At 64.6% G+C, this 14,628-nt stretch overlaps 1 protein-coding gene across 4 annotated transcripts; it reads left to right on the top strand.

Moving 5' to 3' along the window:
- Window positions 1–349: 349 nt before the first annotated feature.
- On the top strand, window positions 350–13,523 carry EPS8L1 (EPS8 like 1). 4 transcript variants are annotated; one of them, XM_045441502.1, is made up of 20 exons: window positions 350–457; window positions 3,777–3,879; window positions 5,056–5,096; window positions 5,501–5,559; window positions 6,143–6,304; window positions 6,590–6,739; window positions 7,242–7,324; window positions 7,704–7,965; window positions 8,224–8,350; window positions 8,519–8,607; window positions 8,703–8,777; window positions 8,882–9,030; window positions 9,599–9,740; window positions 9,847–9,875; window positions 11,699–11,825; window positions 11,920–12,033; window positions 12,198–12,297; window positions 12,477–12,651; window positions 12,996–13,128; window positions 13,210–13,523. In XM_045441502.1, the coding sequence occupies exons 2-20, from the start codon at window positions 3,863–3,865 to the stop codon at window positions 13,294–13,296; spliced, it is 2,121 nt and encodes a 706-aa protein (XP_045297458.1). In that variant the 5' UTR covers window positions 350–457; window positions 3,777–3,862; the 3' UTR covers window positions 13,297–13,523. The 4 variants fall into 4 exon arrangements, with proteins under 4 accessions (XP_045297458.1, XP_045297459.1, XP_045297457.1 ...); XM_045441503.1 differs by having other exon boundaries at window positions 387–457; window positions 3,822–3,879; XM_045441501.1 differs by lacking the exon at window positions 350–457 and adding an exon at window positions 490–591 and having other exon boundaries at window positions 3,822–3,879.
- Window positions 13,524–14,628: the final 1,105 nt, after the last annotated feature.

Below are 14,628 nucleotides of genomic sequence, written 5' to 3'. Positions count from 1 at the left end.
GGGGCTGGGCCGGGCGCCGAGTGGGTTTGAGTCTCACCAGAGGGGGTTACTGGGGGGAGTTTCTAGGGGAAGAGGCCAAGGGAGGGGTGGGGGCCCACGGCTCCGCGGAGGCAGGAACCCTGAACAGGAGGTGGGCCCAGGGCAGGCACAGACCCCAGCCCCGGGTTCGAATCCCAGCCCTTCCACACTGACCGCCCCTCTCTGAACCGCCAGCAGGTGAAATCCGAGCTCTGCCCTCCCACAGGCGGCAGGAGAATCGGAAAGGGTATTGGAGGCAGAGCCCTCGGTTCTGAGGTTCTGACGTGTGAACGGGTGTGACCTCAGATGACTGTTGTTGTCCCTGTTCTAGGGTTGTTATGACAGAGCCGGTCCCAGTTCCTGGCTCCCCGGAGGCCGGGCCTGTCCCCCCCCACCCCAGCCCGGGTCCCTCCGCCAGCCCCGCCCAGGTGTGTGCCAGGTGAGTGCTCAGGTATGCGGAGGCGGGGTGGCCGGCGGGAGCAGGAAGGACGGGGCCGTTGGGAACCCAGAGGAGAGCAGAGAGCCAGCTGGGCCCCTCGTGGCAGCCACTGCCTGGCAGAGCCTGCCCGGCAGGTGAGGAGGGGGCCTAGCCGGGAGGGGCTGGAGGTGGGGACTCCTGCGTCTGGGGGGGGGGGGCAGGAGCAGGGGGCCAGGACTCCAAAGCCCTTCGGTCCTGACAAGGTAAGGGACCGGCCCCGTAGCCCGAGGTCATAGTGGCTGAGGAAACGCATGAACGGGTCTGGCTCGAGGAGGAGACTTGGAATCAAAATCCTTTGGTCCTTACAGTCGAGAAGCTCTAAGCCTGAGCCCCTGGGCCCCTAAGGAGATCAGGCTGGGAGACAGGATCACTGGAGAGAGGAAGGAAAATGGGGTACACATAGATTAGGGAGCCGAACACATGCATCCCTGACAGATTTGGGGGGGGCAGGGTACTAGGTGTGAGGGAGGAGGGTCTGGGGGTCTGGACTCCAGGGTCTGAGGGAAGAGGGGCTGGGGGCCTGGGCTCCTGGGTCTGAGGGAGAAGGGGGCTGGGGGCCGAGACTCTGGGTCTGAGGGAGAAGGGGGCTGGGGGCCGAGACTCTGGGTCTGAGGGAGGAGGGACTGGGGTCAGGACTCCTGGGTCTGAGGGAGGAGGGGCTGGGGCCAGGACACCTGGGTCTGAGGGAGGAGGGGCTGGGGGCAGGACTCCTGGGTCTGAGGGAGGAGGGGGCTGGGGGCCCAGACTCTGGGTCTGAGGGAGGAGGGACTGGGGTCAGGACTCCTGGGTCTGAGGGAGGAGGGGCTGGGGCCAGGACACCTGGGTCTGAGGGAGGAGGGGGCTGGGGGCCCAGACTCTGGGTCTGAGGGAGGAGGGGCTGGGGTCAAGACTCCTGGGTCTGAGGGAGGAGGGGGCTGGGGGCCCAACTCTGGGTCTGAGGGAGGAGGGGGCTGGGGGTCTGGACTCCTGGGTCTGAGGGAGGAGGGGCTGGGAGCCAGGACTCCTGGGTTTGAGAGAGAAGGGGGCTGGGGGCCGAGACTCTGGGTCTGAGGGAGAAGGGGGCTGGGGGCCGAGACTCTGGGTCTGAGGGAGGAGGGGGCTGGGGGCCCAGACTCTGGGTCTGAGGGAGGAGGGGGCTGGGGGTCTGGACTCCTGGGTCTGAGGGAGGAGGGGCTGGGAGCCAGGACTCCTGGGTTTGAGGGAGAAGGGGGCTGGGGGCCGAGACTCTGGGTCTGAGGGAGGAGGGGCTGGGGGCAGGACTCCTGGGTCTGAGGGAGGAGGGGGCTGGGGGCCCAGACTCTGGGTCTGAGGGAGGAGGGACTGGGGTCAGGACTCCTGGGTCTGAGGGAGGAGGGGCTGGGGCCAGGACACCTGGGTCTGAGGGAGGAGGGGGCTGGGGGCCCAGACTCTGGGTCTGAGGGAGGAGGGGCTGGGGTCAAGACTCCTGGGTCTGAGGGAGGAGGGGGCTGGGGGCCCAACTCTGGGTCTGAGGGAGGAGGGGGCTGGGGGTCTGGACTCCTGGGTCTGAGGGAGGAGGGGCTGGGAGCCAGGACTCCTGGGTTTGAGGGAGAAGGGGGCTGGGGGCCGAGACTCTGGGTCTGAGGGAGAAGGGGGCTGGGGGCCGAGACTCTGGGTCTGAGGGAGGAGGGACTGGGGTCAGGACTCCTGGGTCTGAGGGAGGAGGGGGCTGGGGGTCTGGACTCCTGGGTCTGAGGGAGGAGGGGCTGGGAGCCAGGACTCCTGGGTTTGAGGGAGAAGGGGGCTGGGGGCCGAGACTCTGGGTCTGAGGGAGGAGGGACTGGGGTCAGGACTCCTGGGTCTGAGGGAGGAGGGGCTGGGGCCAGGACACCTGGGTCTGAGGGAGGAGGGGGCTGGGGGCCCAGACTCTGGGTCTGAGGGAGGAGGGGCTGGGGGCCAGGACTCCTGGGTCTGAGGGAGGAGGGGGCTGGGGGCCCAGACTCTGGGTCTGAGGGAGGAGGGGGCTGGGGGCCCAACTCTGGGTCTGAGGGAGGAGGGGGCTGGGGGTCTGGACTCCTGGGTCTGAGGGAGGAGGGGCTGGGAGCCAGGACTCCTGGGTTTGAGGGAGAAGGGGGCTGGGGGCCGAGACTCTGGGTCTGAGGGAGAAGGGGGCTGGGGGCCGAGACTCTGGGTCTGAGGGAGGAGGGACTGGGGTCAGGACTCCTGGGTCTGAGGGAGGAGGGGGCTGGGGGTCTGGACTCCTGGGTCTGAGGGAGGAGGGGCTGGGAGCCAGGACTCCTGGGTTTGAGGGAGAAGGGGGCTGGGGGCCGAGACTCTGGGTCTGAGGGAGGAGGGACTGGGGTCAGGACTCCTGGGTCTGAGGGAGGAGGGGCTGGGGCCAGGACACCTGGGTCTGAGGGAGGAGGGGGCTGGGGGCCCAGACTCTGGGTCTGAGGGAGGAGGGGCTGGGGGCCAGGACTCCTGGGTCTGAGGGAGGAGGGGGCTGGGGGCCCAGACTCTGGGTCTGAGGGAGGAGGGGGCTGGGGGCCCAACTCTGGGTCTGAGGGAGGAGGGGGCTGGGGGTCTGGACTCCTGGGTCTGAGGGAGGAGGGGCTGGGAGCCAGGACTCCTGGGTTTGAGGGAGAAGGGGGCTGGGGGCCGAGACTCTGGGTCTGAGGGAGGAGGGACTGGGGTCAGGACTCCTGGGTCTGAGGGAGGAGGGGCTGGGGCCAGGACACCTGGGTCTGAGGGAGGAGGGGGCTGGGGGCCCAGACTCTGGGTCTGAGGGAGGAGGGGCTGGGGGCAGGACTCCTGGGTCTGAGGGAGGAGGGGCTGGGGCCAGGACACCTGGGTCTGAGGGAGGAGGGGCTGGGAGCCAGGACTCCTGGGTTTGAGGGAGAAGGGGGCTGGGGGCCGAGACTCTGGGTCTGAGGGAGAAGGGGGCTGGGGGCCGAGACTCTGGGTCTGAGGGAGGAGGGACTGGGGTCAGGACTCCTGGGTCTGAGGGAGGAGGGACTGGGGTCAGGACTCCTGGGTCTGAGGGAGGAGGGGCTGGGGCCAGGACACCTGGGTCTGAGGGAGGAGGGGCTGGGGGCCCAGACTCTGGGTCTGAGGGAGGAGGGGCTGGGGGCAGGACTCCTGGGTCTGAGGGAGGAGGGGCTGGGAGCCAGGACTCCTGGGTTTGAGGGAGAAGGGGGCTGGGGGCCGAGACTCTGGGTCTGAGGGAGGAGGGACTGGGGTCAGGACTCCTGGGTCTGAGGGAGAAGGCCACTGGGAGCCTGGACCTCTGGGTCTGAAGGAGGTGGTTGGGCCAAAATCCTAGGTACTGCAGGCCAGGTCAGGCCCTCACTTCTTTGCTGGCTCCCAGGGCATCTCCAGGTGGCAGGAGCCCCCCCCATTCTCCACACCATGAGCACCGCCACAGGGTAAGTGTCCCCAGCCCCCTCCGGCCACCCTCTTACCCACGCCCCCATGTAGCGTGGACAGCAGCCCAGGCCTGGACAGCCCCCTTCCCTGCTCGGCCTATAGTTACAGCCCCTGGCCCAGAGCAGACCCGCCCGGGTTCAAACCCAGCTGCCAACACTCAGGAGGTGTGACCCCAGCCCAAGAACCTCACCTCTTGGAGGCTCCGTTCCTCCTCCGTGAAACAGGGACAATTTTGAGCGCTTGACAGGAAAATGAAGGTAACAGGACTTAGCAGATCATCTGACCAAGAGTAGGTTCTCAACTCATGGCAACTGCTGTTGCCGTTATCTTGTTATTAAATATTGACCTTTTGCCGAAAAAATCCGGGCTGCTTGTAACAAAGGCGCAAGTCTCCTGGAGTGAGCAGGGAAAACAACAAAGGGAGACCCATGGGACTAGCGGCATGGGAGATAGGCGGTAGTGAGCTCTCCAGCACAGAGGTAATCAAACTGTGGGGCGATCTGACCAACAGAACAGGACGAGGAGCAGAGCTTTGACTTGAAAGTGTTCCTCGTTCGTGCTGAGCTCTGAGCTTCCGTTACTTCTGTGCGCTTCTTGGAGAAGGTGACCTAGGAGGAGGAGGAGGTCAGGGGCAGGACAGAAGGATCAGGCTGGGAAGAGCCTGGCCCAGGGGGACGGAGAAGATAAGTCTGTCTACCGCAAATACTAATGCTGTTGTAAAAACGCCCATTTATTGAGCAACTACTGTGGGCTGCCCTTTGCATCGTGAAAAGTAACCGTCACTGAGGCCGTGAGGGCCCTCCACTCTGAGCGAATCCACCCACAGCTGTACCAGACGGAGGCTACAGACGGACTCACTCCTATCTCAGAAAGGGACACCGAGGCAGGAGAGATGAAGTCTCCCACCCAGGGTCCTGGGGCAAGGCGGTAGTTGACAGGGCGTTCAAAGCCAGGTCTGCGTGACCGCGAAGACCACACTCTCCACCACCTCCCGGCACCACTCCCGGCCTTACCCGCCTGAAACCGAGCTCTGGCCCTGCCCTCCCCTGCTCAGAACCCTCCTTGGTTCCCCATTGCTCTCACAATGAAGTCTTTCCCGCTCTGCTTGGCATTCAAAACCCCCATGATCTGTTCCCAATTCGCACGGCCCCTCTCACCCTTTTCTCCCAAACCAGCCCAGAAGCTGCCCCCAAACCAAGTGCCAAGTCTATCTATGGTGAGTTGGGGAGCCAGAAAACCCCAGGCTGAAACTGGGTCTGAGGGAGGAAGGGGTGGAGGGTCTGGACTCCTGGGTCTGAGGGAGGAGGGGCTGGGGCTCTGGCCTCCTGGGTCGGGGGGGGGGGGGGGGGGGGGGGGCTGGGGTCAGTACTGCGTGGTCTGAGGGAGGAGGTGGGTGCGGAATCAGGATCCCTTGGTCTGAGAGACGAGGGGCTGGAGGTCTGGAGTCCCAGGTCTGAGGGAGGAGGGGCTGGGGAGTCAGGATCCATGGGTCTGAGGGAGGAGGGGCTGTGGGGGGTCGGGATCCCTGCCTCCCGGGGAGGAGGGGCTGGGTCTTCTGGGTCTGAGGGAGGAGGGGCCAGGGGCTGGGGCTTCTGGGTTTATCCTCCTCCTCCCCCACAGAGCAGAGGAAGCGTTATTCCACTGTGGTTCTGGCAGACGTTTCCCAGTATCCAGTCAACGTGAGTCTGGGGTCTGCATTGCCGCGGGGAGCCTTAGGGGAGGAAAGGCAGGCAGGCCTGGGAAGATGGTGGTGTCGAAGGCGGTCGGGCCTCCACACAGAAAGAAGCTGCAAGCTCAGTTGGCCCATCTGCAAGGCGGGGCTGCTTGTGCCCGCCTGCCCTCAGCGGTGGGAATCGGCAGAGGCAGTCAGTTCCACTTGAATCTGCCAAGGTCCTCCTCCGGACCGGCTGTTAGGCCGGACAGGCAGGCCCCAGGGACAAATGCTACGTCAACCTGTGTGCGTAGGGGCCAAAGTGTGCCAAGGGCTCTCTTGGAGGCAGAGGTGCTCAGAAGGGACTAGATCCAATCCCTGCCTTCAAGAAGTCTCCAGTCTCGCTGGCAAGACACACGCAGGCGCCAGTCGCTCCGATGAAAACAAAACAAAGGGCTCCATAGGTGGAGCCGGTGACGGGGTGACGGGACGCTTTCTGGAGGAGGTGTGGTTACTGTCAGGCTGGAAGGCGGGGGCAGGGGATTCTGAGCCCACCTGGCGCCCTCCTGGGGCCCTCCTGGGACTCCCTGCTTTCTCCGCACCCCTGCCAGCACCTGGTGACGTTCTGCCTGGGCGAGGAGGATGGCGTGCACACCGTGGAGGATGCCTCGCGGAGGCTGGCGGTCATGGACAACCAGGGCCGTGTCTGGGCCCAAGAGATGCTGCTGCGCGTGTCTCCGGATCGGGTCACGCTGCTTGACCCCATGTCCAAGGTGTCAGGGGACACGTGGGTGGAAGGGGCAGAGGCATGGAGAGCTTGACTCTAGGGACGTCCGAGTGTGACTCTTGGCCCCCATGCGTCCTTCCTCTGGGAACTTGGGCAAGAGCTCTCTGTCCTTCGTTTTTGGAGCGTCACTGGCCTCCTCTGTTAAATCAGAGGTGTGATACTGCAGCCCCGCAGGGTCGCCTGGGCCGTGCTGGGGTCCCAGCTGGCACTGCTGTCACCATTTGGGATCCTCGGATCCGAGCCTCCGTTTACCCGCCGTCCCGCCCCGCAGGAGGAGCTGGAGTCGTACCCGCTGGGTGCCATCGTGCGCTGCGACGTGGTGACGCTGCCTGGCCGGAGTCGCTCGCTGCTGCTGCTGGTGTGCCAGGAGCCGGAGCGCACGCAGCCCGACGTGCACTTCTTCCAGGGCTTGCGTCTCGGGGTGAGCGGGCCCGGGTCCGGGGAGCCACCTCACGCAGGGCTGGGACCCTGCGGATGCCAGGGGGCGGAGCCGGAAGTAGGAGGAATCCAGAGCTGGGGCGGGGCCTCTGCGCGGGGCGGGCCTGGGCCAGTGGAGGGGGCGTGGCCCGGAGAGAGGAGCTGGAAGGGATGGGGGGTTTGAGGGCAGGTGGGACCGGGACCGAAGCTAAGGGCCGGGACAGAACCTGACAGCACCTGGGGGAGGGTGGATGGGAGCAGCCAGAACTCGGGGCGAGTATGGCCTAGGGGCGGGAAACCCCAGCACCCCGGCTCCGGGATTGGGGACGTGGCTTAGGGCAGGGGAAGAAGCAGGGTGGGTTCAGAGCGCGGGCGGGCGTGGGCACCGCGTGTGGGCGCCGACGTGGAGGGACTCCGGCACCCAGCCAAGGAATCGACTGAACCGGACCGCGGTTGGGACGAGGGGTAGGTGGGGTGGAGGCCTGGCCTGACAGCATGATTGGCAGGCGGAGCTGATCCGAGAGGACATCCAGGGGGCTCTACACGACTACCGGTCCGGCCGCGGGGAGCGCAGGCCCGCGGCGCTCAGGTAAGAAAGAGGGCTGGGCGGGGAGCGAGGGGAGAAGCGAGGACGGGTGGGGTCTCAGTCTCCGCATCCGACAAATGGGCTGCCACCGCTCGCCCACGAGAGAACGAGTTTGGAAGCCTGTCGAACAGAGCGTGGTTCGGGGCTTGCCAACCCCCCGCAGACACGTGTACCCCCTCTCCAAGAGTACTTTTCCTAGTGCTGGTCCTCCGTTTCTCCTCCCTCAGGCCTCAGTTTCCCTCCGCACAGGTGCTCGCCCCTCCCCTTGTCTCCAATTTCTCCGCGCCACCCGCAGCCTGGGTTTGACTCGGTTCTGGGCCCCGCTGTCTCCCCCGCCCTGGCCCCGGGTGGACCCAGGCTCTTTCCCCTCGTCCCTCCGCAGGGCTACGCAAGAGGAGCTGCAGCGCCGCCCGTCGCCGGCCGCCGAGACCCCTCCCCCGCAGCGCCGCCCGTCAATCCGCGCGGTCATCGGCACGGTGGAGGCGGGCCGGGGGCAACCCCAGGCGGAGCCCATCCCGGAGGCGGAGGAGTCGCTGAGGCCGCGGCCTGGCCTGGCGGGGACCTCAGGCAGCGCTGCCCCGGCCTCCCCTGACCTGGGGCCCCGCGGCCTGGACCTGGCCAGTCTGCAGGCGGAGCGGGAAGTGGTGCGTGGGGCGGGGCTAGGGCGTGGGGGCGGACCGGCTGTGGATGTGTCCCGCCTCCCGGGAGGGGGGGTGGTGTCAGACTTCTGGGGGTGTGGCCGGCGGTGACCGATCTAGGGGGACAGGGACAGGCATCCGAGGGCTCGGCCTGGCCTGGGAGGATGTCAGGGTGCTCGGCCTAAGTAAGGGCTTTGCCTGGGGTGATGAGGGGCCTGGACTCCGCATCCCCGAGTCCCACGCGTCCCCTGTTCTGTCCCCCAGGACATCCTGAACCACGTGTTCGACGACGTGGAGAGTTTCGTATCGAAGCTGCAGAAGTCTGCGGAGGCGGCCCGGGTGCTGGAGCACAGGGAGCGCGGCCGCAGGACCCGGCGCCGGGCGCCTGGGGGTGAGGGGCGCCCCCCGCCCCCCAGTGGGATCCGGAGCATCCAGTCCATCCGAAATACCTTCCCTCTCCCTATGGCCTCCCCCTGCCCCCTGTCCCTACCCCCCGCCCAGGTTTGATGCCCCATCACCGGGGATCCCACTGGGCCCCTGCCTCCCCCTCCCCCTGCAGAGGGTCTCCTGACGCTGCGGGCCAAGCCGCCCTCCGAGGCCGAGTACACGGACGTGCTTCAGAAAATCAAGTACGCCTTCAGCCTGCTGGTGAGAACGGGTCCAGCCTGGGCCAGCGGGGGGTCAGGGGCACGGCGAGCCTGCCGCGTCCGAGCTCTGAACCCGGCACCTGCCCCGTCCCTCAGGCCCGGCTGCGTGGCAACATCGCCAACCCCTCGTCCCCCGAGCTGCTGCACTTCCTGTTCGGACCCCTGCAGTTGGTGAGGCACCCCATCCTTAGGTACCCCCTGCGGCAGGAGGAATCGGGGTTCCACTTCCGGAGGGGGGGGAGGTGATGGCGTGCTCACTCCTGCGCCCCCGGCAGATTGTGGACACATCGGGAGGCCCCCAATTCGCAAGTGGAGTGCGGCGGCCGCACCTGACGTCCGAGGCGGTGGCGCTGCTGCGGGACAACCTCACCCCACGGGAAAATGCGCTCTGGACCTCTCTGGGGGACGCGTGGACCCGCCCGGGGTGAGGGGCGCCGTGACGGAGGGGCGGGGCCGGCAGGGAAGGGTAGTTGCTGGGCTTAGCTAGAGGTTGACCAAAGCAATCGAATGAACCCAGGACCTATGCCGGGACCCGGCTGGAGGAAAGGCCAGAAACTCCTGTGAAGGAGAGGCCTAAGACTGACCAAAAGACCGGGCTTGGAGGAGTGGGGTGGGCTGTACCGGAGGGCTACGGCTTCGGGAAGGACTAGCCTGTAGGTTGGGGAAGGGGGTAAGAGCAGAGCCGGAGGAGACTTGGGGGAAAAGAGGCGGGATGTGCTTAGAATCAGAAGGAAGATTCAGAGGCTGGGCGCAGCGTTAGAGTGGAATCCGTGAGTTTGCAGATACAGTTGATGCCGGGGGCGGGGCTTGGGCAGGGCTTAGGTGCAGGGGAGGGACTTCGATGCCGGGGAGAGGCTTGGGGCGGGGGCGGGGCTGGGCAAAAGGGGGCCAGGTAGGATAGAGCCGAGCCGACAGGAGGGGGAAACCTTACTGAGGTTAATAGGGCTGGAGGCCACCCCAGGAGCCCTGAGCCCCGAGCCCCTCGGCCACAGGCTGGAGCTGCCCCCAGAGGAAGGATCCCCGTACAGCCCTGAGTTCTCCAGCGGCTGGGAGCCCCCGGCCACTGACCCGCAGGGCCGCGCCTGGGGGGACCCAGTCGAGAAACAGCAGCAGCACGAGCGGCGGCGCCGGCAGGTGAGCACCGGACACCCACCCCCGCCTCCCCTGCCCAGGTGACACAGCGGGGCCGGGACCGGGCAGTCTGGCCCTACCTGAGCTGCTGCTCTCCTCTCCCCCGCAGCAAAGTGCCCCCCAGGTCGCTGTCAATGGGTGAGTGCCGCCCCAAGGTGGGACAGGTGGGGTCGAGGAGGGGTGCGCCCTGGGGGCTCCTGGCACTGACTCCGTTCCTTTTTTCCCTCTTTCCTTCTGTCTTCCCGGCTCATCACAGGTGGGTGAGGTGGTGAGGAGGGAGAGGGGCCCGGGCGGGGAGGGAGGGGGCGCAGATCCCAGGGCCGGAGGGAGGAGGGGGTTGGAAGTGGGTAAAGTCTGAGAGGCTGGGAGAAGGCAGTAACTTTCCAGGGCCTGGGGAGCTCCCTGTCTGGGTCCTTAAGAGGATAGAGCCCAAGGTGTCGGAGGCAGAGACTGGGGAATTGGGCCTTTGGGGTTGGCAGAAGAGCCCGACTGTGGTGCTTGGGGCCTTGGAGACCCAGCCAAGCCCTGGGCCTTCAAGGGTCATGGGGCACGTTTCTGGGAAAGTTGGGAAGTGGTGGTATTTCCGGGCCCCTGAAAGAGGTGAAGACGGAGGCTGGACCCTCACTCTCCCAAGGCTCTAAAGCCCTTGTCTCATTTCCTGCTGGAAGTGTTATACTGAGAGCCTTTAAGGGTTAAAAAGTTGGGGAAATTGAAGTTTGAGACCTGGACTCCTGAGTCTCTGGGGGAGGAAATATCGGGGGGGGGGGGGCTGAGTTCATGATTCCAAAAAGCAATGGGGGCACAGACTCTAGGGTCCTGGGGAATAAGGGGCATAGATGACCCAGGACTCCAGGGTCCTCGCGCAAGTCGGGGGGCAGATGTGAGGAAGCTTCATGGGATAAGAAGAAGGCAAAGCTGCAGGAGCAGAAGGGGAGTCTGGGTGAGGGCCCCGGCAGAGGGTCTCAGCAGGGACAGCGTGCTGGGAGCTGCCAGCCCCACACAGGGGGCGCCGCGGCCCTGAAGACCCCCCCCCCTCCTTTGCACAGGTAGGCCTGATCCGGGCTGAGGTCCTTCTTCCTGGGGCATCGGAGCCCAAACCTTGCTCCCTGCCACCCCAGCTGCCTGGTCTTGCAGAACTCCCCCCTGCTTCTGACTCTTGGGCTTGATATCCCCAGCTTTCAACTTCCCTTCTCTGAGCCTCCCTTCTTTGCAGGGAGAATGAGAATAATCCCTTCCTGGAAGAGAGAGAAGTCTATGAGGTTATACAGGCTAGCAGTTAAGAGCTCAAGGCCCTGGTAGAGCTCAGGTTCACATCCAGCTGCGTGCCCAGGAGACCAGAATTACTCAGGGCATGGACTGCGGGGCCAGGGTGGCAACGCCTCTTTCTTGCTCTGTGACCTTTACCTCATCGTGCCACCTCGTGTCCCTGTTCTCCGACTTCCTCACCTGTAAAATAGCTGATGACAGGGTCTGCAGTGGGGGAGAGGGGTTCCAAATTCGTGGTTACACCAAGGGTTGTGTTAAAAATCAGATTAGCCAATCTATGTAAGAGACTGAGCAGAGTCTGGCACCTAGTCAGTGCTATATAACCACTGTTTGTATCCTAACTATGGGCTACCCAAAGCATGAGCCCGTTACGTATCGGTGCTTAGTAAACAGCTGGCTCTAGCTGTGTGATCTGGGGCAAGTGATTTTTCTCCCCCTGAGCCTTAGATGTCCTCATCTGTAAAAGGGAGGTGATGTCACTGCCCATAGTTTGTGCGGCAGTACGGTGGCCGGGCACATAAGGAGCGAACTGCATTCAAGTTGTTACTCCGATTTCAAATCTCTATTAACAGTATTAACCTGGCCCCCTGCGTTGACCTCTGCTTGGCTCTAACCCCAGCTCACACCAACTCCCTACTGCCCAGAGCAGGGAGACTGGCTGCCTCCTTATCCCCAACCTGTGTTGTTCTCCACAGTCACCAAGACCCTGAGCCAGAGGCTGAGTCCCAGCTGGAGCCTGAGGGAAAGTGGGTCCTATGTAACTATGACTTCCAGGCCCGCAACAGCAGTGAGCTCTCTGTCCAGCAGCGGGATGTGTTGGAGGTTAGAGGGGTGGGGGGTGGGGCCAAGGGACGGCAGGGGGCCCAGCTGTAGCTGCAGACACAGGCTGTGAACCGTCCTCTCCTACCCCCCTCAGGTCCTGGATGACCAGCGTAAGTGGTGGAAGGTTCGGGACCAGCGAGGGCAGGAGGGATATGTACCGTATAATATCCTGACACCCCACCCGGGGCCTCGGGCAAGCCGCAGCCTGGTGAGTCTGGGCAGATTCCTGGGGACGATCAGGTGTCAAGGGCACTGACAGAGGAAGTAGCTAGAGGTGGGGGTGGGGGGATGCAGAAATTTACCTCCAAAAGGTGGAGGAGCTGGGACTAGGTCCTCTCTTTCATCCAAGTGCTCCTCTGGCTCCCTCTCCAGGAGAATAGCACTCCTCCTCCCCCGCGGGCCCCGGCTCCTGCCTCCTCTCGCCCCACCTGGGACAGCTGTGATAGCCTCAACTTGGACCCCCTCGAGAAGGGTGAGTGGTGCAGGCACCTTCGGGAAGCCGTCCTTGTCCTCGCTTTCCAGTCAGGGGAACCAAGGTTCGGAAAGACCAAACGGACTCCGAGCCCATCACGAGGACGCTGGAGGTCTCCCTTCCGGCCCCAGGACCCTTCGTCCTGAGTCCGCCGTCTCTCCCGGTTTCCCCGCCTGCAGAGAAATTCTCCCAGATGCTGTGTGTCAACGAAGAGCTGCAGGCGCGCTTGGCCCAGGGCCGCACAGGCCCCAGCCGCGCAGCCCCGGGTCCCCGCGCCCCGGAGCCGCAGCTCAGCCCGCACTCGGACGCCTCGGAGGTCCGCGCCTGGCTGCAGGCCAAGGGATTTAGCGCTGGGTGAGTGACTGGGGTCGGCCGGGGCGCCAGAGGCGTGGTCGCAAGAGGGGGAGCCTTGGGAGTGGCCTAAAGCGAGGGTCGCTCTGGTGGCAGTGAACTGCAGTGTGACTGGCACGTTACTGCGGGCTTGGATTGGGGTCTCCGGGCGCGCCTGCCTCCGCGGGAAAGCTGGGCACACGCGCCCCGCCCCCTCCCACAGCGCACTGTGATTAGGCGGCGGGAGCCTTCAGCTCAGAGCAAGAATGCTGTTGCGATTGGACAAACGCCGGGACAGAAGTGACGTGATTGGCGGGGCTGAAAGGCTTGGCGCTGTGATTGGCTGACGGGCCTGACCGCTCCCCCAGGACCGTGGACGCGCTGGGCGTGCTGACCGGCGCGCAGCTTTTCTCACTGCAGAAGGAGGAGCTGCGAGCAGTGAGCCCGGAGGAAGGGGCGCGCGTGTACAGCCAGGTCACCGTGCAGCGTGCGCTGCTGGAGGTGAGCGGGCGCCCCCGGGCCGACCCGGGAGGGCACCCAGGGCTCGGAGACCAGGTGTCTGATTTCCACGCCGCCCTCCAGGACAAAGAGAAAGTGTCAGAGTTGGAGGCAGTGATGGAGAAGCAAAAGAAGAAGGTGGAAGGCGACATGGAAACGGAGGTTATCTGACCCTTCCCGGCTCCTCTGCTCAGTTTTTCGAGGAAGCCCCGTGGCAGAACGGACTCTGCAGACTGCTGCCACCCATGGAAGTAGACCCCTCCCGAAGGCCCCAGACCTGTTCCGGTGGAGCCTCCTGAGCGAGCGGACTGGCCGTGAGTGGGAGGGAAGGGCCAGACTCGGGGTCCCCGCGCATTGGGATATGCTGCCCAGTCTATAAACAGCCTCCTTGTAGCAGACATTTTCAAACTGCTGTCCCTTCTCTACCGGGCCACGAGGGGTCCAAGAGCCTCTCTCACCCCCACTACAGCCTCAGGAGGACAAGGAATCTGCAGGTCCCCACCTTTTCTGGTTTCTTTCTCTGAATCCCTCTCCTCCCTTCCCAACCCCCCCCCCCACGTCCCCACCCGACACGCTTTCTCACCTCTCAGCCACCAGTCTGTCCTCTAGTTCACTCCAGAGGGACCTTCTGAACGGCCAATATCCCAGGCTTCCCTTGCTCAAACTCCTTTCCTGACTCCCCACGGCCCTCTTAGCCCTAGAGCCGAGCATCTGAGGTTTGATCCCTACCCACTCTCCTCATCCCCCCATGCCCTCCTCCAAATGCTCCCAAGCTCCCTCAAACACCGGGGGTCCTGCGCTTGCTTTCTGCGGGCTGGAAGGGATCTTCCGCTTGGTGAACAGCTTTCCTGGCCCAGCTCCAATACCCACTTCAGGGAAGCCTGCCCCATCCCTGGCATCCATGTCACTTTGTCCCCCTCTAAGTGCCAGGGACCCAGCCACAAAGTGGCTGCCTCCTGAATATGCCACAGGCCTCCTGGTCACCCTTCTCCTGGGAGCGGACATCCTCAACGGAGGCTGTCCCCTTGTTCCCTCTGACCGGCAGTAACTTCCTCACGTCCAGACAGCAAGCAAGGCTGGTTCAAGACTGGTTTTCTCTCATCCCACCTTCATTCAGACGGGTTGTCCCCCGAGCTTTAAGAACAAGTCCCTTTCCTCCTCCTGTGGCCCCAGAATGCCCACCTCTACCCCTGGAGCTGAGTGTCTTCCTCAGCCACACTCTGCCTTCCAAAATCAGATGAGACCAGACACAGCGGGGGCAGGCAGGAGCTCCGACCCTGGCCCCACTTTGCCCGCCTCATGCCTCACGCCTCTCCTGCCTCCCCCAGATCCAGGCTCCAGCTCGGCAGCTGCGGGCCTGGGGCTGCTCACACTCCCAGCTCCCCTCTGCCTGCCTCCAGGCTTCTATGTGCTTCCCACCCTGACCCCCTCGGCCCCAGTGGGTGTGTAAATGTCCTCTAACCTCCTGCCTCCTCTCCCAGCCCTGGTTTCTGACAGAAACCG

Source organism: Leopardus geoffroyi, chromosome E2 (genome assembly GCF_018350155.1).
Source record: "Leopardus geoffroyi isolate Oge1 chromosome E2, O.geoffroyi_Oge1_pat1.0, whole genome shotgun sequence".
Taxonomy (NCBI): Eukaryota; Metazoa; Chordata; class Mammalia; order Carnivora; family Felidae; genus Leopardus; species Leopardus geoffroyi.
This window is presented reverse-complemented; position numbering and strand designations above follow the sequence as displayed.